Below are 25,266 nucleotides of genomic sequence, written 5' to 3' on the forward strand. Positions count from 1 at the left end.
AGCTCAGACAGGTGCTACTAAGTTAGATTAATGAGTAAAGTAGAGGTGGACTTTTTAAAGGCTCGGTAACAGGTCTTTGAGAGCCAGAATTCTTGCGGTTTCTTAGGTGTTCAAATACTTATGTTCAGCAGTGCAAGACAAATAAATTCTTTAAAAATCATACAATGTGATTGCCTGAATTTTATTTTTAATTCTGTCTCTCAGAGTAGGAATGCACCTACAATGTGAATTTCAGACCCCTCCATGATTCCTAAGTGGGAGAACTTGCAAAATCACAGGGTGTTCAAATACTTCTGTTCCTCACTGTAGCTTGCACTATAAGAAAGCCTATATTGACATAAATACAGGGGCTTTAACTGCTTATTTACCCTTTCTTAAATTCCTTGTGCTGGATGTCAGGCTGATCCAAAAGGTTTTACCATTTCTGATTACTTTGATCAAGTATATTCACCTTACAAGCGTATTTATAAAGCAGTTCATGTGACTCCCAACAAACATCCACTGGTGGCCAGTCAATCACTGTCATTTAAAGAACATGCACCAGGAAAATTCATCTGCACCAAATGTTTTGTTAAGATCAGATGAACTTCTTTATAAATAAACCCCTTAGTGTTCACTTTACTTGCTGCATAGTTGTTCATGATCAGTGACTGAGATAAAAGTGGAACCAGAGACAGACCAGCAACTAGCATTTATTCCCCTCATGACTGGCCATTGTGTTGAAATTACATATTGGGGAATTTTCTATTATGAGCTGTCTGGAACAGCACAGATCACAAGCAAAATCTAAAGAGTCGATCAGAGTGGCTCTGTGCCATGTGATCGCTGTAAACCTATCACAGTTATCACAAGTATAAACACAGCCCTTCCCTTCCAGAGCTGTCTGTGTGATCACTGTCAATCACGTCCACTTGACAACCTGCCACTGGCCATAGCGATGTCAGCAGCACAGTCACAAACTGTGCACCGTTCTGTCCACACCACCCACCCACAGACAAAGAAAACCAGCAAGAGACCTAATTCTGGTGACTGGGGGAGAGCCCAGCAGCCCTGCACCCCTGTGCTCCATGGCAGATACCAACCCTGTAAACAGGCCACCCTCCGCAGTTAAATTAAGGTACTGAATTAACAAACAGCAGAGTCTCCTCCACCACAATAATACCAAAATGTCTCATTTGGAAAATTGTGGCAAAAAATTAGATCACCAAAATACTCACCTTTCCTCCCTCCAAACACATAAGAAATATGACAGGCAGACAGAACATTAGCTTCTTTTTTTTTTTTTTTTAAAGGTTTGTTTTTTCCTCTTTTATATAGTAAAAATATAACACCCAGTGGTTATTAACCACTTGTCCTCCTGATTTACCCCCCCCCCCCCCCTTCCTGACCAGGCCATGTTTTGCGTTATGATGCTGCATTACTTTAACTGACAATTGCGTGGTCAAGCAACTCTGCACCCAAATTAAATTTACAACGTTTTGTTCCAACAAATTTGGATTTGGTATTTGATTGCCTGTGTGGTTTTAATTTTTTGCGCTATAAAAAAAAAAAGACTGGCAATTGAGAAAAAAAAAACAATATTTTTTACTTTTTGCTATTAAACATGTCCAGTAAAAAAAATTAAAAAAATCAAATTTTGGCATAAATTTACACCAAAATGTATTCTGCTACGTCTTTGCTAAAATAAAAATCCCAATATGTGTAAAGTAATTGGTGTACGTGAAAGTTATGTTTACAAATGGTGGTATAAATACTGGGATTTTTATTTTTTATTTTTACTAGTAATGGCAGCGATCAGCGACTGACATTGCGACTGCGGCTGACATTCTGACACTTGGGGCAACTGACTTGGTGTCACTGACATCCCCAATGACGTCAATACAGTGATCAGTGTTGTAAGAAAAAAAAAAAAGCACGGCCACTACTAATGGCACTGGGCAGGAAGGGGTTAACATGAGGGGCAATCAAAGAGTTAACTGTGTGAAGGGAGTGTTTTGCTAGGGGGCGGTGCCAGTGTGCTTCAATGTAATCACACTGCTCTGAATGGCTGTGCTGTGCACAGCCATCCAGAGCAGTGTGCCCAAGCTGACAGAGAGGAGAACTGTTAGTAAAGAGTAAATCACTGGGTGCCAGCGAGTAATTACCGGCCGGGACCCAGTGATTGACAGCCGTGGCTGTGAATGGTGGCGCCCCCCTACCAGGAAATGGAAAATCACGTGTATATATATATATATATGTGATTCTGCGCACCCGTGCTGCCCTGTAGCAGTATTTCCTGGACAGGAAGGGGGTGTAACATGCTAGTATTTCTGTGGCTAAAAACGGTAACAACCCATGTATTTCTCTCAGTACACAGTTCCTTTGAAATTGTGATAGCAATATAAATCCCGATTTGTATTGCAAATGCATAAGCCAAAGCTTTGAAAAGAAGTACACTGGATAAATGGTTAGCACTTCCGCCTGGCAGTACTAGGATCGTTAGTTGGAATGCCAACCACGGCACCACCTGCCTGGAGTTTGCATGTTCTGCCTGTGCCTGCGTGGGTTTCCTCCGGGTACTCCGGTTTCCTACCACAGCGGATGTATCCAAAGAGACGCAGCAACTATTTGGGGTATTCCAACAGCCGCATTGGAAATTTTATTCTTCCTCACTGTATAGTGAGTATGGAGGAATCAAAGTTTTTCCTGTGTATGGTCAGCTTTATTTGTAATTACCATAACAAATCAGCACCAATCCTACAGTATCAGTCTCCCAGGTTTACACTGTGCATTCAGGTGCTGGTAGAAACAAAGCACATCTTGTTCTAAGACACAATACAGCAAGGGTCTCCAAACTTTCCAAACAAAGGGCCAGTCTACTGTCCTTTAGACTTCCAGGGGTTGGACTGTGGCCAGTGTGAGTAGAAAATGCCCTGAGAGTAAACAATGCCCCATTATTCAGATCAGTGGGAGAGATAGTGACCCATTGTTGGAATCTGGGTACGGAAGAGTGCCCCATCATTGGCATCAATGGAAGGAATGGTGTCCCATTGTTGTTGTCAGTGGGAGGAATAGTGCCCCATTGTTCATATCAGGGAAAAGAATAGTGCCCCATCATCGGTGTCAGTGGGAGGAATAGTGCCCCATCATCGGTGTCAGTGGGAGGAATAGTGCCCCATCATTGGCATCAGTGGGAGGAATAGTGCCCCATCATTGGCATCAGTGGGAGGAATAGTGCCCCATCATTGGCATCAGTGGGAGGAATAGTGCCCCATCATTGGCATCAGTGGGAGGAATAGTGCCCCATCATTGGCATCAGTGGGAGGAATGATGCCCCACTGCTATTGTCAGTGGGTGAAATAGTGCCCCATTGTTGGTGTCAGTGGGAGGAACAGTGCCCCATTGTTAGTGTCAGTGGGACGACATGTTTCACCTACACTGGACTTAAATGTAGAGGTCAGCTTAAATTATATTCAGACTTTCTCCAAGCACTGCATTTCCCAAATATTCTGTTAGCTGTACAGCAAAGATGTAAATAAAATTAAAACAAGTTCAGACTGAAAATAAGGTCTAATCACCTGGGAGTGTTTAAAAAGTACTTCACAAATCCACTCCCAGAAATAATTTGGCTGTCTTGATCAAAGCTTGCCTCTTGAAGCTTTGAAGAGAACCTGGGCAAAGCAATTTGGGTCCACAAATTAAACATATTGGTGAACAAACAAATGTTATAATTCAACACTGAAACTGTATTAAAATCAGGATGTTTGGTAATATTAATCTAAAATGAAATCTGTACAAACTGCAAGATTTCACAGAACTTCTCACACGTAAGGTGGTTGGTCGGCTTCATGAATCTACACTAAACTTTTTTCTTTTTTTTGCTATGTCATCAAATTCAGCCTTCCAAAGCAGGTATGAAAATAACTGTAATTATGATAAAGAAGCCCCACTGAGCTTAATAATGACACTTGGATGCAGCTAGCTTTCTGTATATGATAAAAGACAGCAAGGAATATAGGTGTGTGCTTGGAAATAACTCATCTGTGAAAGAAGCTAGGTAATAATATTTCCCAAATCAGCATGAAAGTCAAAGGCCTTGAACAGATATGCATTTTAGGGAATCATTTTTACTATATAAAGTGTACAGTACATATGAGTGTAGCCACCTTACTCATATGTACTGTACATGAGGTAACACACGCATGATTTGCTTTCAGTCAGCACTGCAACCCAAAAATTTATTTCTCTCTGTCCTCTCAGTGCAGTGTTCTTCGTCAGGGAAAAACGCAAAATGAAAGAAACGTACACATTTTATTGTGATAGATTTTTATCCCTGCAGTTGCTCAGCAAGCATGCTGCATAAACTGTGAAATCTAGATCAGCCCCTCCGGGGTGCCTTTTGTGTTCTTCAGGGGTACCTTTACAAAATGCCTACAAAAACTGCCCCAAATTGCTCATAAACTGTAAACAAGTCAAGGTCCAGTCTGCATTTTTTTTTCACACAGCCACGTTTTTATTGCGCAGCATTACAACCTTGGGCACTGTGTGGGTCAGCCACTAGCATCCTAACAACTGATGCCATCATTGGTTGATAGGGAGGACATCAAGCACCTGCGCATCATTCTTATTTGCCCCTCTTTGTCAGTACTGGGGTCTCATTGGCAAAGAGAGAGGAAGAGACATTAAAGGGAGAATAGAAAAGCCAGAATACTAAATCAGTACCAGTGTGGAGGAATAAATAACCCCTAATGCTGGGTGGCCCGTGTGTGGATGCTGCCAAGATAGGTAAACCTATTAGTTTAGTTTTTTGCATGTCAGAATAGTGTGCCTCGAGAGTTCACTATTTTAAAGTGTGTCTTGTCTAAAAAAAAAATGTTAAGAAACATGGATCTAGAATAGATCATAAACACCTATATATGACAAATGTATTTTTGTATGCTCACTGAGCAATTTTTTTGTTGGAAGTTACATCATAAATTAAGGTAACATTATCCTCATTCAAGAAACAATTTACCTTTATGTAAAGGTGTCAGGATGTGAATATGGGGGAGGCTAAACGTGTAGGATCTCATTACAATATTGGCACAAGAGTTCAGCCAGTCTAAGCCCTGGTTCACACTGAATAGGACTTTGAAATTGTGTGACTTAACTTGAAGTTGCATGATTTCAAAGACGCATGTCGGTGCGACTTGTAAGACATCTATGTGACTTCATGCACAGATGATAATGCAAGTAGCACCAAAAATCAGCAAAAGCAGTGTAGGAACTGCTTTTCAAATCAGTGCGACTCCAATTCCACTGCCGACCATAGGGTGCGACTTGTCGTGCAATTTGAACTGTCAAATTGCATGACAAGTAGCATCGGTGTGAATGGGGGTTAAAGGTCTAAAAAAAAAAAACCAAAACACTTTAATCCTCCATGTTTGTTTCAATTCAGTGAGTCACGTAGAATCAAAATCAAGGTCCTAGCAACACAGTGTGTTCCTTATAAAAACAAGCCAGCAGGGGTAGCTCTATACTCCTGAAGTCTGTAATCTAAATCCTCTGGCGTGCCCTAGACCTAGCTGTGGAGAACTAGAAGAAGGGTTCATGCACACGATGCAAATACATGAATGGGCATACAGCATAAAATATATGAAGTTTAGTGTTAGGGAAATTACAGCCATACACATATACGTGTGTAAACACAAGCACAGGCGTTTACAGGCTTATACCTATATCAGTGTATTCTGCCATTACAGTCCTATGGGCAGATTTATTTACCAGATTGAGCTCCCAGGCATATTTTATGATGTGTGCCCATTCATGTGTATTTGCATTCATGTGAACAGGCCCTTAAGCTGGCCATACACTGTTCACATTTTGGCCGGTTCATTAGGAGTCGGATTATTGGGTGGCCTGTTGACCCCCTCATGTCCGACATTCTTTGGTTGAACAATTGCTGGCCAAACAGTGGCTGCATCCAATAAGATGCAGCTACTGTTCGGGTACTCTGAGAGCTGCTGCCAGCTATCAGGATACAGTATTGTCCTATGACACAGCAATCATGCAGAACCTGTGTCCACCTGATGATAAACACTGCAATGTCAATGGAAGGAGGAATACTAAGAAAGGGCACCTTGTCACTTGAGGAATGATGAGAAGGGAGAATTATTTTATTGTTATATGCATCTACTATGGTCTTTAACATGCGTTTTACTACAGAATCATTTTTTTTTTTTTGAAAGTGAGAAGCAGCTTCTCTTCTTTTTTTCCTTGGTTTGAGGTTACCTACATGAACACGGTTTTCTGTTTGGTTTGTTGAGTCAGGGAAGGCCAAGGCATTAAACATAAAGTTAAACTCGTCTATATGTGAAGCCTGTCACTGCAATTAAAAAGTCAGGTATATAACTTCAGTTCCACTAAGCTGTAGTGCAATTGAACATCAACATTCAATGTATAAAAACAACTTTCTGCAGCAATACATTTTGCTTTACTTGTAATCCCTCTCTTCTTAGGTTAAATTAGATTCATGATTTATTTAGCGCCGAGAACCAACTGGAAATCACTTCTGTGTACAACTACCAGTTCTAACAATTGTTGGGATCTACTTTATACATAAAACAGGAGACAGTAAGGCTCTTTTTCCATTCAAATAAATTACCCCACAGCTTCACATGTAGCAACAAGTCCAAAGGAACCAGTATTAAAGGGTATAGGAAAAGGTCCTTTAATACATTCCACATGATGTTGCATGATTACAGGCATTCGCTATCCTGACTTCTAAGGGAGATTTTAACTTTTCTGGCAGTGTTTTTAACCACTTCCTGTCCGGACACTTTTACCCCCTTCCTGTCCAGGCCAATTTTCAGCTTTCAGCGCTCTCACATTGTGAATGACAATTACTCAGGCATACAACACTGTATCTAAATGAAATTATTATCATTTTTTTCAAACAAATAGAGCTTTAATTTGGTGGTATTTAATCATCACTGGGGTTTTTATTTTTTGCTAGAAAAATGAAAAAAGACTGAAAATTTTGAAAAAAAACATGTTTTTCTTAGTATTTGATATTAAATTTTGCAAATAAATATACTTTCTTCATAAATTTAGGCCAAAATCCATTGTGCTACATTTTGTTGGTAGACATAACCCAAATCAGTGTGTATTATTTAGTCTTTGTGAAAGTTATAGAGTCCACAGACCACGGTATATATATTTGATATATTTGAAAATGTATCAATCCTGATGCACGGACTACCTATATAATTTCTTGGGGCCCTAAAATGCCGGGACAGTACAAATACCCCCCAAACGACCCCTTTTTGGAAAGTAGACAGTCTGAGGTATTTAATGAGAGGCATGGGGAGTTTTTTGAAGTTGTCATTTTTTGCCAATTTTTTAAGGAAATGATGAAAGTAAAAAAAATTCTTTTTTTTTTTCCCACAAAGTTGTCATTTAACAAGTTCTTTCTCTCACACGGCATAGGCATACTTGCAATTACACCCCAAAACACATTCTGCTACTCATCCTGAGTATGGCGATACCACATGTGTAAAACTTTTTCACAGCCTAACCACATAGAAGGGCCCCACATCCAATAAGCACCCTTAGGCGTTCTAGGGGCAAAAATTACACATCTAATTTCTTGACTGTCTATCACAGTTTTGGAGGTCCTGGAGCACCAGGACAATTGAATTACCCACAAAATGACCCCATTTTCGAAAGAAAACACATCAAGGTATGTTTTAAGAGGCATGGGGAGTCCTCTGAAGACTTCATTTTTTGCCAAATGTTTTTGGAAAATGTGAAAAGAAAATGAAAATGTATTTTTTTTTACGCAAAGTTGTCAATCTATGAGATATTTCTATTACACAGCATAGGCATACTTAAAATGATACCTCAAAACGCATTCTTTAACTCCTGCTGAATATGGCGATACCAAATGTGTGAGACTTTTTCACAGTCTGGCCACATAGAGGGGTTCCACATCCAATAAGCACCTGTTAGCGTTCTAAGGGCAAAAATTACACATCTAATTTCTTGACTACCTATTGCCGTTTTGGAGGTCCTGGAGCATCAGGGCAAGGGAATTATCCACAAAATGACCCCATTTTGGAAAGCAAACACCCCAAGGTATGTTTTAAGAGGCATGCAGAGTCTTCTGAAGACTTCATTTTTTGCCACAAGTTTTTGGAAAATGCGAAAAGAAAATGAAAATGTATTTTTTTCTACACAAAGTTGTCAATCTATGAGATATTTCTAATACACTGCATAGGCATACTTAAAATTACACCCCAAAACACATTCTCTAACTCTTCCTGAATATGGTGATACCAAATGTGTGAGACTTTTTCACAGTCTGGCCACATACAGGGGTTCCACATCCAATAAGCACCTGTTAGCGTTCTAAGGGCAAAGATCGCACATCTAATTTCTTAACTACCTATTGCTGTTTTGGAGGTCCTGGAGCATCAGGACAATGGAATTATCCACAAAAAGACCCCATTTTGGAAAGCAAACACCCCAAGGTATGTTTTAAGCTCTCCGTCACTCTCATCTGTCATACTCAGAATTTGAAATGCCTCCTCGCTTGTATATGATCTTTTGGCCATATTTTTGACACTGATCAGGACCCACTGGTATGGCAGTGATCAGGATGGTGTTGCAGTGAGGGACAGATATCTGGCTGCAGTTGGGTCACACTAGTCACTGTTGGGAAAAAATCAGAGATACAGTGAGGTGGCTGGCAAAGTTTTGTGAGTGTGTGTAAACTCTGTGCAAAGGCTGAAAATTACTCACAGTTAGCTGTACTGGATCTCTCTCCTCACAGACGATGGCAGTGAACAGGATCCACTGGTGTGGCAGAGATCAGGGACACTTTATGGACAGGCACACTGTAAGGTGATCAGGGACACTGATTGGGCCACTGTATGGTGATCAGGGACACTGCTGGGCCACTGCGGTGATCAGGGACACTGCTGGGCCACTTGTGTGGCGATCAGGGACACTGTGGCGATCAGGGACACTGCTGGACCACTTGTGCGGCGACCATGGACACTGCTGGGCCACTGCGATGATCAGGACACTGCTGGGCCACTTGTGTGGCGATCAGAAACACTGCTGGGCAACTGCGGTGATCAGGGACACTGCGGTGATCAGGGGCACTGCTGGACCACTTGTCCGGCGATCAGGGACACTGCTGGCCACTTGTGTGGTGATCAGGGACACTGCTGGGCCACTCGTGTGGTGATATGGGCCACTGCGGCAATCAGGGACACTGCGGTGATCAGGGACACTGCTGGACCACTTGTGCAGCAATCGTGGACACTGCGGTGATCAGGGACACTGCTGGGACACTGCGGCGATCAGGGACACTGCTGGACCACTTCTGCGGCGATCAGGGACACTGCTGGGCCACTGCGATGATCAGGACACTGCTGGGCCACTTGTGTGGCAATCAGAAACACTGCTGGACTACTGCGGTGATCAGGGACACTTCGGTGATCAGGGGCACTGCTGGACCACTTATCCGGCGATCAGGGACACTGCTGGGCCACTTGTGTGGTGATCAGGAACACTGCTGGGCCAATGCGGTGATCAGGGACACTGCTGGGCCACTTGTGTGGTGATCAGGAACACTGCTGGGCCAATGCGGTGATCAGGGACACTGCTGGGCCACTTGTGTGGTGGTCAGGGACACTGCTGGGCCACTGCGGCAATCAGGGCCACTGCGGCGATCAGGGACACTGCTGGACCACTTGTGCGGCAATCAGGGACACTGCGGTGATCAGGGACAATGCTGGGCCACTGCGGTGATCAGGGACACTGCTGGACCACTTGTGCGGCAATCGGGGACAATGCTGGGTTACTTGTGTGGTGATCAGGGACACTGCTGGGCCACTTGTGTGGCGATCAGGGACACTGCTGGGCCACTGCGGCAATCAGGGACACTGCGGCAATCAGGGACACTGCTGGACCACTTGTGCGGCAATCAGGGACACTGTGGCGATCAGGAACACTGCTGGACCACTTGTGCGGCAATCAGGGACACTGCGGTGATCAGGGACACTGCTGGGCCACTGCGGCGATCAGGGACACTGCTGGACCACTTGTGCGGCAATCAGGGACACTGCGGTGATCAGGGACACTGCTGGGCCACTGCAGCAATCAGGGACACTTCTGGGCCACTTGTGTGGCAATCGGGGACACTGCTTGGCCACTGCGGCGATACTGCTGGGCCACTTGTGTGACGATCAGGGACACTGCTTGGCCACTGCGGCGATCAGGGACACTGTGACGATCAGGGACACTGCTTGGCCACTGCGGCGATCAGGGACACTGTGACGATCAGGGACACTGTGGCGATCAGGGACACTGCTGGGCCACTATGTGGTGATCAGGGACACTGACAATCAGGGACACTGCTGGGCCACTTGTTGGGCGATCAGGGCCACTTGTGGGCGATCAGGGCCACTTGTGGGCGATCAGGACCACTTGTGGGCGATCAGGGCCACTTGGGGGCGATCAGGGCCACTTGGAGGCAATCAGGGCCACTTGGGGCAATCAGGGCCACTTGGGGCAATCAGGGCCACTTGCGGGCGATCAGGGCCACTTGCGGGCGATCAGGGCCACTTGTGGGGGCGATCAGGGCCACTTGTGGGGGCGATCAGGGCCACTTTAGGGGCGATCAGGGACACTTTAGGGGCGATCAGGGACACTTTAGGGGCGATCAGGGACACTTTAGGGGCGATCAGGGACACTTTAGGGGCGATCAGGGACACTTTAGGGGCGATCAGGTGTCACTGAGGTGGAGGGCAGTTAACTACTGCCTCTTCTTCGCTGTTTCTCCTCTCACAGACAACTCCGTGAGAGGAGAAGGAGGCGGAAGCCGCACCATGCGGCTTTTGTTTACACTTAAGCTGTGTCCTTATTGGACACAGCTGATCACATGGTATGGGACCGATTTCATTGGTCCCATACCATGTCACGTAATCCACCGTGTCCGTCGGACTCGGCGATCGTCGGGCTCGCGGGTGCGCGCTCTAGGAGCCGCGCACGAGCCTCAAATACAAGGTGCCGTTTAGAGACGGCAACCCGCTGCTGTAGGTGTCCCGTCCTGCCGTTTATAAACAGCGGCCGGACGGGAAGTGGTTAATAGATTACGTTCACATACATTGTCATATGCACAAAGTACAATTAAATGCTTAGTCCTCTTTCACACAGCCATTTACCGTATTTTTCGCTCCATAAGACGCACTTTTTCCCCCCCAAAAAAGGGGGGGAAATGTCAGTGCGTCTTATGGAGCGAATATGGAGCGGCCGGTCCGGTATTTCCACCGCCGCCGTGTCAGAATACCGGGCCGGCCGCAGAGCTCTGCAGTGGGACCTTACCTGTTCCTCTATCCAGCGGCGCGCTGTCTTCCCGGCTTCTGTAGTGTGCGTGACAGCCAGGTCCCAAGTGCGCATGCGCAAGAAGCGGTGCTCTTTGTGAATGGTAAGGCGGTACCTGGGACACATGACAGATCCCAGAAGCCGCCGGACCAATCACAAAGCGCAGCGCTTCTCGCTCATGCGCACCGGGCATCCGGCTGTCCGCCGAGCGCTCACACTACAGAAGCCGGGTAGACAGCGCGCGGCTGGATAGAGGAACAGGTAAGATCAAAGTACAAATCCGCGGACGTAAGGGCGGGTACCTGTCAAATTCAGGTACCCGCTCCCCCCCCTCCCCAAAGGTCAGCAGTCATCTCCTGTACCATGTCCGCAGTTTCTGGTCATCCCTGTACTGTCCGCAGTCTCTGGTCATCTCCTGTACTGTGTCCGCAGTCTCTGGTCATCTCCTGTACTGTGTCCGCAGTCTCTGGTCATCTCCTGTACTGTGTCCGCAGTCTCTGGTCATCTCCTGTACTGTGTCCGCAGTCTCTGGTCATCTCCTGTACTGTGTCCGCAGTCTCTGGTCATCTCCTGTACTGTGTCCGCAGTCTCTGGTCATCTCCTGTACTGTGTCCGCAGTCTCTGGTCATCTCCTGTACTGTATCCGCAGTCTCTGGTCATCTCCTGTACTGTGTCCGCAGTCTCTGGTGATCTCTTGTACTGTGTCCGCAGTCTCTGGTCATCTCTGTACTGTGTCCGCAATCTCTGGTCATCTCCTGTACTATGTCTGCAGTCTCTGTTCATCTCCTCTACTATGTCCGCAGTCTCTGGTCATCTCCTGTACTATGTCTGCAGTCCATTAGTTCAGAATTTTTTTTTCCTGTTTTCTGCCTCTAAAACCTAGGTGCATCTTATGGAGCGAAAAATACAGTACATACAGCCAGCAGATTCTTGTGGCTGGAATTATTTTTATTATAAAACTGCTACTTTCAGACAGCTTAACATTGCATAACATCACACTATGTCACTGGTATGTAAAGACAAACCATACCAGCATAAAACTTATACTTCGTACTTAAACTGAAAGATTTGAAAGAAACCATTCCAACAAAAACCATACACAGTGCCCTGCTACACAAATGGGCGTTTTTACAGCCCCTATACCTGGCCAAGGCTACTGTGTATTCTCACAGTGTGTTCTGGTTTCTAACACTCAAGTCTATACATATGGTAACGAAAATATGTGCAACTGGATGCACATGAAGTTATGCCTCTTAATTCAAGGAGCATACCAAGCAGAAAACACAAATCCAAACCTACCCAGGCCAAGGCAGAGCATATAAGTTTTTAGATGTCTGCAGCCCTATTACAAATCAGAAGTAGAGTGTACAAAATCTGCGGGTGTGATAGGATAGACGACTAACACCACAAGGGGAAGCGTTGGCACCTAAGGAGGCTGGAAGTGGAAACCCTTCCATAAACAGGCACTCCTTTCCGGCCCAACCCTGCTCCTTTCAAGATTCCTCACCTTCACCAACTCACTGACAGTGTCCCCCACCACCTCATGGACTGACAGAATTTTGCCCCTAGTGGACAGAAGACACCGTGTGCGCCATGTGAAGAAGAGCACAACTACACTAACTAAAGGGTGGATAACTGAAAACCTCTCCTCACCCTAAAGTTGCCGTACACCCGCTCAGGAAGAGACAGAGAGGAGAAGCGGGGATAGCCAATGGCATCCCCTACCCCCTGTGAACCTCCGCATTGAAAGGGCACTGGACCAAGAAGTGGTCCATGGTCTCCAGTGCCCCACCACATTCCGGCTCAGGACAGGCCCTGTCCTCCAGGTTCCTGTATTTCAGGTTCGCACGGACATAAAGTCATCCATGGAAGAACCTCCCGAGGACCTCCCTTGCGAGATCCCAAAACTTAGGAGGAGTTCTAGGAGAATTCAGGAGAGCTAGCCCCTCCCTGAGGACACTGTCAAGGCAGTCTCTCAAGGCCAGTGGCTTCAAAATGTCCGAGGACATGATCCTCTGATATAGCTCACGCCAACCGGTGGACCCTACCTCAAGAGCAGTTATCCGCCACCGCCTCAGCACCTTCACAGCTTGTGGGACATAGGACAGGTGGTACCGATGTGCTCTTCTCAGATCACCAGGCCTACCTACCCCCTGCCACTCACTCAAGAACAGCAGCAGCCAAACATTGCATGACCGTTCCCACAGAGAGGGCTCGCTCATCCTTAAAGTTGGACTGCAATTTGTGCTGAACAAAAATTGTATTGTAAAACACTACTGGGTGGACCATGTCCAACCCACCTACCTCTCTCCATAGATACGTGACCTTCCTCTTGATCAGATTAAGTCTGTTCCCCCACAGTAGCAGGAAGAACAGACTACAGACCCGTGCATAGAGAGAGGCTGGCATAAGACATACGTAGCTGACATACAAAAACTCAGGCATCAGGTACGTTTTGACAAGGCTCACTCTTTCCCTTAAGGACACCTTCCAGGTGGCATCCTCCAGCCTGTGCTCCCAATTTCGTTTGCGGTAATCCCCAGGGCAGAAAAGGATGCCTAGAGCCTTAATTTCCAGCTGAGGCTTGGGAAACACGTCCGGGAGGGGGAATTTGTGGCTGGAATGACTGTCACATATGAATAACAGCAACCTCTCTGCCTTTTAACATGAATGACAGGCTGACAGCAGCTGCTGCTGTTCGCATGTAACCACACCCAGAGCAGTTAGTTGTGGTTAGGGATATAAGTCCAGCTCGGAAATCCATCTAACCGCTAACTGTTCTATGTGCAGTTGCATGTGAATGACAGTCACCTTCAGCCTGTCATTAGTTTACAGTAAGTAGGCTGAGCATCTGCTATTTGCATGCCCCAGTCATTGCAGCGGCAAGAATCTGCTGATTCTTGCCGCTGGAATGCGCTGGCTGCATAAATATGCCAGTGTGCAGGAGGCCTTATTTGTATGTGTATTTTCAGAGTTTGACACAAAGCTAGACAACACAAAAAAAGACAAAATCTAGATTAAATAGCTGCAGTATAATATATATATATATATATATATATTTAAAAAACACATCTTAAATAAAAATAATAAGAATACATTCACCGCGCATTCATAAGTCTTAGAAGTATAAAAAGTATAGACCAAGAAGCTTCAGCAGATCCCGTTATTCAAGATAACTGTCAAAAATAAGCAATGCAAACAAAAATACATTGTTGTTAAAGAGGAACTTCACTTTCTCAATCAACATCGACTATTTTTAATCCCTATGCTGCTATCATCAGTAGAATTAGTAAATACAGTTAGGTCCATATATATTTGGACACCGGCACAATTTTATTCTTTTGCAGGTATTTACCAAAACATACTCAAGCTATAGTTATAGAATGGATATGGGTTGAAAGTGCACACTCTCAGGTTTAATTTGAGGGTATGTACATCCAAATTGGAGGAAGGGTTTAGGAATTACAGCTCTTAAAGAGTAGCCATCCCTCCTTTTTCAAGGGACCAAAAGTAATTGGACAATTGAATCAAACGCCGTTTCATGGCCAGGTGTGGGCTACGCCTTCGTCATTTCTTCATCAATTAAGCAGGTCTGGAGATGATTCTAAAGCTGGCCATACATTATACAATTTTCTTGAGAAATTTGGTTTAGACTTACCAAAAACCAAACAATAAGAGGTCAAACCTAAACAACACTTTCAAATGTATCCAATTAGGCAGGCTCTTGCACTACATAGTTGGAGGTAAATCTAAAGGAAATTGGGCAGAAATTGGACAAAAAACTGTAAGAAAATTGTATAGTGTATGGCCAGTCTTCGTGTGATATTTGCATTTGGAATCTATTGCTGTGAACCTACATCATGTGTTCAAAGGAGCTGTTCATGCAAGTGAAACAGGCCATTGTAAAGCTTCAAAAACTAAACAAATCCATCAGAGAGATAGCAGCAACATTAGGAGTGGCCAAATCAACAGTTTGGTACATTCTGAGAAAAGAAGAACGCACTTGTGACCTCAGCAACATATAAAGGCATGGACGTCCACGAAAGACAACATTGGTGGATGACCACAGGATCCTCTCTATAGTAAAGAAAACCCCATTCACAACATCCAGACAAGTGAAGGACACTCTCCAGGAGGTGAGTATATAATTTTCAAAGTCTACAATCAAGAGAAGACTTCACGAGAGCAAATACAGAGGGTTCATCACAAGGTGCAAACCATTCATAAGCCTGAAGAATAGAAAAGCCAGATTAGACTTTGCCAAAAAACATCTAAAAAAGCCAGGCCAGTTCTGGAAAAGCATTCTTTGGATGGATAAAACTAAGATTATTCTGTACCAGAATGACAGGAAGAAAAAAGTGTGGAGAAGTAGCTCATGATCCAAAGCACAAAATGTCATCTGTAAAACATGGTGGAGGCAGTGTGATGGCATGGGCATGCATGGTTTCCAGTGGCACTGGGTCATTGGTGTTAATTGATGATGTGACAGAAGCAGCCGATTGAATTCTGTAGTGTTTAGAAATATACTGTCAGCCCAGATTCAGCCAAATGCAGCAAAATTGATTGGCCGATGCTTCACAGTACAGATGTACAATGATCCAAAACACACTGCAAAAGCAACCCAGGAGCTTTTGAATGAAAAGAAGTGGAATATTCTGCGATGGCCGAGTCAATCACCTGATTTCAACCTAACTGAGCATGCATTTGACTTGCTGAAGGCAAAACTAAAGGCAGAAAGACCCACAAAAAGAACAACTGAAGACAGCTGCAGTTAGAGCCTGGCAAAGCATCAGAAAGGAGGAAACCCAGTCTTTGGTAATGTCTATGGGTTCCAGACTTCAGGCAGTCATTGCCAGTAAAGGATTCTCAACAAATTATTAAAAATGTACATTTTATTTATGATTATATTTTTTGTACAATTACATTTGAGCCCCTGAAAATGGAGGGACTGTGTATAAAAATGGTTGCAGTTCCTAAAATTTGTACTTGATATTTTTGTTCAACCCCTTGAATTAAAGCTGAAAGACTGCACTTCAAATTCATTTGGATTGTTTCGTTTTAATTGATTTTGGTGGCATACAGAACCAAAAGTATGAACATTATGTGCCTGTGTCCATATATACAGTGGGGCAAAAAAGTATTTAGTCAGCCACCAATTGTGCAAGTTCTCCCACTTAAAAAGATGAGAGAGGCCTGTAATTGGCACCATAGGTAGACCTCAACTATGAGAGACAAAATGAGAAAGAAAATCCAGACAATCACATTGGCTGATTTGGAAAGAATTTATTTGCAAATTATGGTGGAAAATAAGTATTTGGTCACCTACAAACAAGCAAGATTTCTGGCTCTCACAGACCTGTACCTTCTTCTTTAAGAGGCTCCTCTGTCCTGCACTCATTACCTGTATCAATGGCACCTGTTTGAACTTGTTATCAGTATAAAAGACACCTGTCCACAACCTCAAACAGTCACACTCCAAACTCCACTATGGTGAAGACCAAAGAGCTGTCGAAGGACACCAGAAACAAAAAATTGTAGACCTGCACCAGGCAGGGAAGACTGAATCTGCAATAGGCAAGCAGCTTGGTGTGAACAAATCAACTGTGGGAGCAATAATTAGAAAATGGAAGACATACAAGACCACTGATAATCTCCCTCGATCTGAGGCTCCACACAAGATCTCACCCCGTGGGGTCAAAATGATCACAAGAACGGTGAGCAAAAATCCCAGGACCACACGGGGGGACCTAGTGAATGACCTTCAGAGAGCTGGGACCAACGTAACAAAGGCTACCATCAGTAACACACTACGCCACCAGGGACTCAGATCCTGCAGTGCCAGACGTGTCCCCCTGCTTAAGCCAGTACATGTCCGGGCCCGTCTGAAGTTTGCTAGAGAGCATTTGGATGATCCAGAAGAGGATTGGGAGAATGTCATATGGTCAGATGAAACCAAAATAGAACTGTTTGGTAGAAACACAACTCGTCGTGTTTGGAGGAGAGAGAATGCTGAGTTGCATCCAAAGAACACCATACCTACTGTGAAGCATGGGGGTGGCAACATCATGCTTTGGGGCTGTTTCTCCGCAAAGGGACCAGGACAACTGATCCATGTACAGGACAGAATGAATGGGGCCATGTATCGTGAGATTTTGAGTGCAAACCTCCTTCCATCAGCAAGGGCATTGAAGATGAAACATGGCTGGGTCTTCCAACATGACAATGATCCCAAACATACCGCCCAGGCAACGAAGGAGTGGCTTCGTAAGAAGCATTTCAAGGTCCTGGAGTGGCCTAGCCAGTCTCCAATTCTCGACCCCCATAGAAAACCTTTGGAGGGAGTTGAAAGTCCGTGTTGCCCAGCGACAGCCCCAAAACATCACTGCTCTAGAGGAGATCTGCATGGAGGAATGGGCCAACATACCAGCAACAGTGTGTGCCAAGCTTGTGAAGACTTACAGGAAATGTTTGACCTCTGTCATTGCCAACAAAGGATATATAACAAAGTATTGAGATGAACTTTTGATATTGACCAAATACTTATTTTCCACCATAATTTGCAAATAAATTCTTTCCACATCAGCCAATGTGATTGTCTGGATTTTTTTTCTCATTTTGTCTCTCATAGTTGAGGTCTACCTATGATGCCAATTACAGGCCTCTCTCATCTTTTTAAGTGGGAGAACCTGCACAATTGGTGGCTGACTAAATACTTTTTTGCCCCACTGTATATGTAACCAACTGTATTTACTTGTTTTTAAATTATTTTTTTTTACATTTCTTTAGTTACTTCCCGGCTTCTATGCCTAGGCAAATGATGTCATGCATCCCAAGAGTCTTCAGTATGGAAGAGGGGTTTTCTTATCTAAGCACACTCACCTGCTTGCATGTCTGAGCTAAGGGCAGATGGATTCCAGGAAGTAAATGCTACAAGAATCATCTGCCCTTACTCAAGATGGCCACAGCCAGAAATGCTAGGGGGGTGTTTTTCAAAGTGACTTACCAGTAAAATAAAGTAAGGAGACATGAATGGATGGGTGAGCTTGCTCTGAATATTAAAAGTAATCAAACAGCAGCTTTGTTTTCAGTGCTGTTCCGCTTTAAATCATGGGACTATTAAAATGCATTTTTTTACATATAAATTTTAAACTGCTGACCCAGTTTTTCTAAATATAATAAAAGATGCAGTGGCTGGACAAAATGCACAATACAGAAACCAGTTAGTCAAATCTGGGAGCCAGCAGGGCACCTTTAAGTAGCCAAAAGATGCTTATGTCATTTATGCATATAGAAAAGCGAAGAATATAGGATGTTAGCACTTATTTTGTAGTTGTAAAAACAGTTTTACAAGGACAAATGGGGTATGCATCTACAGTTTGTACATGGGTTCTACTGGGCTCAGGGACTACTACAATCACAGGTTTAACCAGCAGTGCCACCTACTGGTAAAATCTAGCATTTTAGGGGAACAATACAGATAAAGTTCTCCACTTTGTTCACTTCAGTCTACCAAAAATTGTAAAGAAAGATAAGATGGACTACTTGGTGAGGGAAGGCATTAAATAACTTATCATGAACCACAGTTAATGTGAAACAGGGCATAAAAAAAACCAAAAAGACAAAACAAATCTGCACACTAGTACACAATGGAAGCAGCTGTGTTTCTCTGCTCCCTGGACACGTGGTTGCAGGAAAGAAAAACAAATCATCTATGGCTTGCCTAACAGTTCATCAGCACGGTTTGTAATATCCCTAAACTATTCATTTTTGAACAGGCACGCTTTTTCTAATAATAATAATAATAATACGAATTGCAAAATTATTTAATCTCAGATTAACATCTTGCTAAATTCTTACTTGAAAGGGCTTCAAGAAGATCTCATCCATAGCCAGTCGTCCATATTCAGTAAAAAGCTGAAGAATGTCAAGAGAAATGAAAACATGAACCCTTATATCTTGAGTTCCTCTAAACATTAATAAGCTTCATACTGTACACCCACTAAACTTCTGTATACTAAAGTCTCAGTTTTGTACTCTTGCCCTATACTTGATTTTTCACATCCAATAACACATTATTTTTCATGGAAATTAATGAAGCCTTACATAGTAAGACACTAACGCAGCTTTAAAGTAACCGTTGGCAAACTGAATTATACATAAAAGCTGCCCTTGTACAGAAGACATCAGACACTAACACTGTTCTATTGAATTCCGCTGACCTCTACCAGGTTTAGTAGAGACAGTGAAGAGATTTTGGGGGGGGCGCGATTTTTTCTTCATGTGAGCAGTGTTTGTCAGTGTAGGAATGCAAGTTTAGCAACATAGGTGTCCTTTTATGACATAGAGAATAGCTGCGATTTAGAGGATCGCAGCTATTCTCTGGCCATTCACAGTTTATAACACTCAGGAGAACATGTTCAGCTCTTCACTGGAGATCTGTGTTCTCTCTCCAGATTCTCCAGCCCAGAGCTGGAGAATCTGAGGGACCGCAAACTAAGCAGCGATAATTTACCTCTGCTTAGTAAACTGATCTTTTACTGTAATCTCGCGAGATTATAGTAAATCAGCCGTTTTCCAGCGCTTGTAGATCGTTCTCCCTTCGTTTGGAGAACTGATCTACATATGCTTCATAAACGGCATTCACAGGAGAACTGTGTTCTCCGAGAATGCCAGAGAACTGAGCAGCGATCTATTACTGCTGGTTCATAAATGGACACCATAGTCTCTTGAGATTGATAAACACTGTTCAGGAGATTTCTTTCACTGACTGAACATAAAAAGAGCACACTGTTAATGGAGAATAATGATACACTCACCTGCAGCTGTTGTAGATCATCCTCTTGTATATTTTGGGATAAATTATAGATCTGTAATGATGATAAAAAAATAAACATATATTGTAAAAGTTTAAATGAAAGGCACAGGAAAAAAATAGGATTTGTGTACTGTAGACTGTAAAGTCCTTTTCTCAAAGTCCAGGAGTCCAATGGACGACACAGCCTAATACCCAGAAACCTAGCATTACAAAGGTGCCTAAATGAGAAATGAACACTAGGCACATAGAAAACTGAAGGTCAGCCCCCTTGAAGCTATAACCCCTCCCACCTGCTCAGTTGTAGCAAGCAGTCTAAGCCCAGATACACATTGAATCAGACTTTGAAATTGTGCAACTTCACTTTAAGTGGCACGACTTAAAATTCGCATGTCAGTGCAGCTTGGAAGACATCTGTGCGACTTCTATGCAAGTCGCACCTGAAATCGCAAAATGTAGTGCAGGAACTACTTTCAAAATTGGTACAACTCCAAGGGAGTCGGAGTTGCACCGATTTGAACGGTTCCATTGTGGACAAGTGGGTGCAACTTGTCATGCGATGTGAAACTGTCAAATTGCATGACAAGTTGCACCGGTGTGAACCAGAATTAAATAGAGAGCAATAGCATATGAGGCTAGAGATGTCACTCAATGAACTCAGAGGACACGATTTTATACTGTTTACAAAAATCCTATTTTCTCTACCATTCACTGAGGAACCCGATTGATAGTAAAAAAAATCTAGGGACAACTAAAAGCAGTCCAAACTGAGGGGCGGGCATACCAAATAACAAAGGCAAACCAGCCCAACAAGAAAAGGTGAAAGAAGAAAAACACGAACAATAAATAACAGAATGTTTCAATCCAAACTAGCACCTACGAAGGCAGACATGTTGACCTAGTAGAGCTTAGAGAAAGTGTGTTCACTGCAGCCAGCAAGGAGAGGGCTGATTTACTAGTGAGTGCCTGTCTCTGGCTTCCAGCACTTGCCTGAGGCAAGCACCAACAGAAGGAATGCAGAGGGAGGTGAGGCTCATGTACCAGTAAAAAAAAAACAACAATTCTTATTCAAGACCTTCTATAAAAACAAAAAAAGATAAATCTGACTGCCCTCAACACATCCAGGAAATGGAGAGCAACTCCATGAGGAGAATCAGTGCAGGACACAGGTAGGGTAACACAATATTCTCATGAAGGTGAAACACAGAGATCACTTTGGGCAAAAAGGAAATCATTTTTGTTAAAACAACCTTGTTGTGATGTAGAGTCAATTGGGCCTACCAGAAGATGCTGATATTTTTAAAATGTTTGTGGTCGAACAGACAGCCACAAGAAAGGATAACATAGTTGAGAAAATGTCCCAAATTGGATTAAGGTCTTTATAACACTGACAGTACAAGATTTAAATTCCACAGTTAGAGTAAAAATTGATAGTTGCGGTAACAGATCTGGTCAAAGCTATGGAGTTAGTGGTGCACCGATATGAAAATTCTGGTGCCGAAAGCAAAAACAAAAATTCAAAATGCACTTGGCCGAAAACTGAAACCGAAACGTGCAGTTTTTAAAAATGAATATATATTTTTTGGAAAAAAATACACTTTGATTAAAAAAAAAACAAAAAAAAAAAACACAGTATATACCCCATTTTTTTGCAAAACATGAAAGAGGATGTTACGGCGAGTAAATAGATACCCAACATGTTACACTTTAAAATTGCGCACACTCGTGGAGAATAATTGCTCTTATGTTCCCAGCGATTCCTCACTGTGTGATTTGAACACCGTTTACATATGTGGGCGTGGCCTAAATATGTGTTCACCACTACGTGCATGGGGGGATGGGGGCACTTTAAACTTTTTTTTTTTTTATTAATTTGATAAATTTTTTTTTTTTTTTTTTTTACACTGTCCCTTTAAAAAAATATCTAATCACTTTTATTCCTATCACAAGTTCCTCTTTATGGAGAGATTTGGGGTCAATAAGACCCCACATCTCTCCTCTACAATGAAAAGCATTAGATTAAAAAAAAGCATTGATTAGTGTTGTAAAAAAAAACAAATGGGACTGGAAGTGACATCGCTCCGGTCCTCCAAGGGCATAGAGATGAGTGGAGGCCATCTTTCCTTCACTATTCTCTATGCCCAGCGCTGGGATTGTTTGATGGTTTCTCAGGTAAGGCTGAGAACTATTCAGCGGCAGACGGTGGCAGCAGCGGCAAGCGGGCAGAAGCGAGGGACGGCAGTGGCGGGGGTTTTTTCGGCACCTGTACCGGTACTTTTTTTTCATATCGGCCGTAGGGGTGTTTTCGGCGCCCCCCTACATGGAGTGTCAGCTATCAGAAGAACAAAGGTAGGATACTATGTTCCAAGGCTGAACTGGAGCATGAGAATGACTGGAATGCTTTCAGTTCTCAGCATTCGAAGAAAAGGTTTTACCGAAGGGAATGCATGCACCTGCTCCATCTGCTGTTTTGCACTACATTCTGGAAAAAAAAACCTGTCCAGCTTCTGGTTGAACTAAGAGGCTAGTAAATCCACACTTATCATACCCCACTGCAGGTATATGTTCCAGAAAACCTCCAGATGAAAGAAAAAACTAATTATCCTGGGTCTGGATGCTGTCTGTGGAAAAACTCTGCCTGCCAGTTTTTTCACTCAGGGAATGTTCTCATCGAAATAGCTTGCACATGAAACTCCACCTAGGACAAAAAATAGACTACCTCCATTGCTGCAGCAACACTCCAACCCCCGATGATGGACATAATCCACTGCAGTGGCACTGTCGGATTGAACCTGACCTGGGAGATCAGTCAAAATAGAAAAAAGGTTAAGAGAAGCAATGACAGATGTATTGACCATAATTTTAAAGTGTTGATGGAAGAGTTGATTCTTCCTTATACCAGAAAGTCTGAATAGACAAACAGCTCAGACCTCTATTCCAACTCAAAAGACAGATGTCTATCATGACAATTGTCCAGTGCAAGGGAAGAAAAAAAAAACATGTCCTCTGACAATGCCAAGGACTCTATCCATTCTGACAGAGACATTATTTGACGTAAGCAAATCAGCTTGTTCAAAGAAAAACTGCAGTTGTCCCACACCGTGAGAATGTGCCATCACAAAGTTTCAGAATGTATGGAGAGCAATGGGACTGATTTGATGGTGAATACCACTAATCTCAGCACTAGCATACAGATCTGTGGAGAAGACCAACATTAGGGTTGCAATTTTTGAACCTGAATATCTCCTGGGATTGAAAGACCTTGGCCTGAAAGGCATCCAGGAGAAGGCGCAGGTATTCCAAAAATGTAATCGTTGATGACATGGAAAATGGAAATATCTAAATATGCATCAATTATGTTGATGGATACAAACCCTCCTTTGGATTTTGGAACATTAAACAGATTTTAATAAAAACCTTGACATTTTTTGATCTGACCTGAATTAGAGTGCTCTGCTATGTGGGCGTGTCAATGCCAAATAAAAAACTCTCTCAGAGAGAACACCAGTATACTTAATAAATTGGGAAAACCTGTGCTCACTGGATAACTGGAGAGACTTCTAGGATTTCCAATACCCGGCCACAATCTACTGGGAGCTGTGGGTATTAGAAAAGCCAAAGTGAAAAAATGGAAAGGCATCTATTTTTCTAAGGACACTTAGGCGAAAATGAGAAAGTATGGTGTAACAGGAGTTATAGCCTCAAGGGGAAAGCTGTCAGTTTTCCATGAGCCTAGTACCCATTTGTCCTGTGAGCCGCAGTATAACCCTAAGCTGTGTCCCTCAATGGACAACAGAGAAACAAAGGTTACATTTGCATGCAAGAAAGCAGGATCACATATTTGTGACTAAACTTTGCTACGGAAATACAGGACTCCTCAAACTATACAAAATGATTCAATATGATTGCATACAGGTTAGAAATGTATAGTTTTATCAGAGAAAACAGCTGGGATACCTAGAAATGTTATTAGTAATAAAACCTAAAGAAAAACTAGTCTGCCCAATAGGTTACCAATGACCTGGTAACACAACATGGCACAAACCACAGTAAGGTATGGTGTCGAGCAACCTTACTAATCTTAAGGCCATCTTACTAGACAGTCACATGGATATAGCTCAGGATGATTTTTTTTTCTTAGACCTTGCATACAAAAACTTAAGTTTGTATTAGAGCAAGGTATGCAGAAAACAGCTATATAGCTTTTGGAAAACGGAGTAACTTTCATAAAGCCTTTGATGCGTCCTTTTTCTCCAGTTTGCAGATGTTAAACACCCCCCCCCCCCCCCAAAGAAACCCCACACAAATAAATCGACGATATCAGCAGCTCATGTTGATAGCAAAATACATTTTTGCTCCTTTTTTTATTGTAATTCCACATCCTGATCCGTATAGGCACTGGCAACATAACCAGGTCCTTCATAGCGAACACCTAGGAAGGCTAAATCGATACTTTGAACAATAGAAGACAGCCCCAGATCTTGAACAGAACATGCACATGATCTGGCACTGATAAAATCACTGGGCTGGCAGCAAAAATGCTAAAGAAGATAGTCACTGATGATGTCTATGAAGCAAGATGGCAACACAGGTTTGTAGAAGGAGGAGAGGCACATTAACATACATCAATATAGACACAAAGTGGGCAAGTTACTGTCACTTTAACCACCTCCCGTCCAGCCCATGTATATAAACTGCTGGAAGGTGGCAGTGCAGGGTCGGGTGGCCGTTTATAAACAGCCTCCCCGCACATTGCTTGTGCGCGCTCCCTGGTAGCGAGCAGCACCGCGATCCGATGCTCGCTGTGTCCTCCGGACACAGTGGAACACCGATCGTCGGATGGGACCTCTGTGTGAGGTCCCGATCATGTGATCACTGATTGGCCAATCAGTGATCACATGCAGAGTACTAAGCAAGATGTCACTTGTGACATCATTTCTTACTACGTGTGAAATCTGTAAATGATCACAGAGGTCACATGGTACAAGGCTCACAACTGCCTTGTACCATGTGACAAGCTGTGACCAATCACAGCTCACACAGTAGTTCTCAATGGCTGCAAGAATGCAGCTACAGAGAAGGAGAAGGAGAAGAGATTGCCT

At 43.4% G+C, this 25,266-nt stretch overlaps 1 protein-coding gene across 2 annotated transcripts in view; it reads right to left on the minus strand.

The window, feature by feature from the left end:
• ATL3 (atlastin GTPase 3) overlaps window positions 1–25,266 on the minus strand; it is a 109,393-nt gene that overhangs the window by 21,837 nt on the left and 62,290 nt on the right. For both annotated transcript variants that reach the window (XM_089652793.1, XM_089652792.1), the window contains exons 5-6: window positions 20,169–20,219; window positions 19,210–19,266 (exon numbers count right to left, since the gene is read on the minus strand). In XM_089652793.1, coding sequence (XP_089508919.1) covers window positions 19,210–19,266; window positions 20,169–20,219 — 108 coding nt within the window. The remainder of the gene's footprint in view (window positions 1–19,209; window positions 19,267–20,168; window positions 20,220–25,266) is intronic.

The sequence above is a fragment of the Staurois parvus genome, unplaced genomic scaffold, assembly GCF_062004578.1.
Source record: "Staurois parvus isolate SC_StPar_1 unplaced genomic scaffold, SC_StPar_1.0 ptg000694l, whole genome shotgun sequence".
Lineage (NCBI taxonomy): Eukaryota > Metazoa > Chordata > Amphibia > Anura > Ranidae > Staurois > Staurois parvus.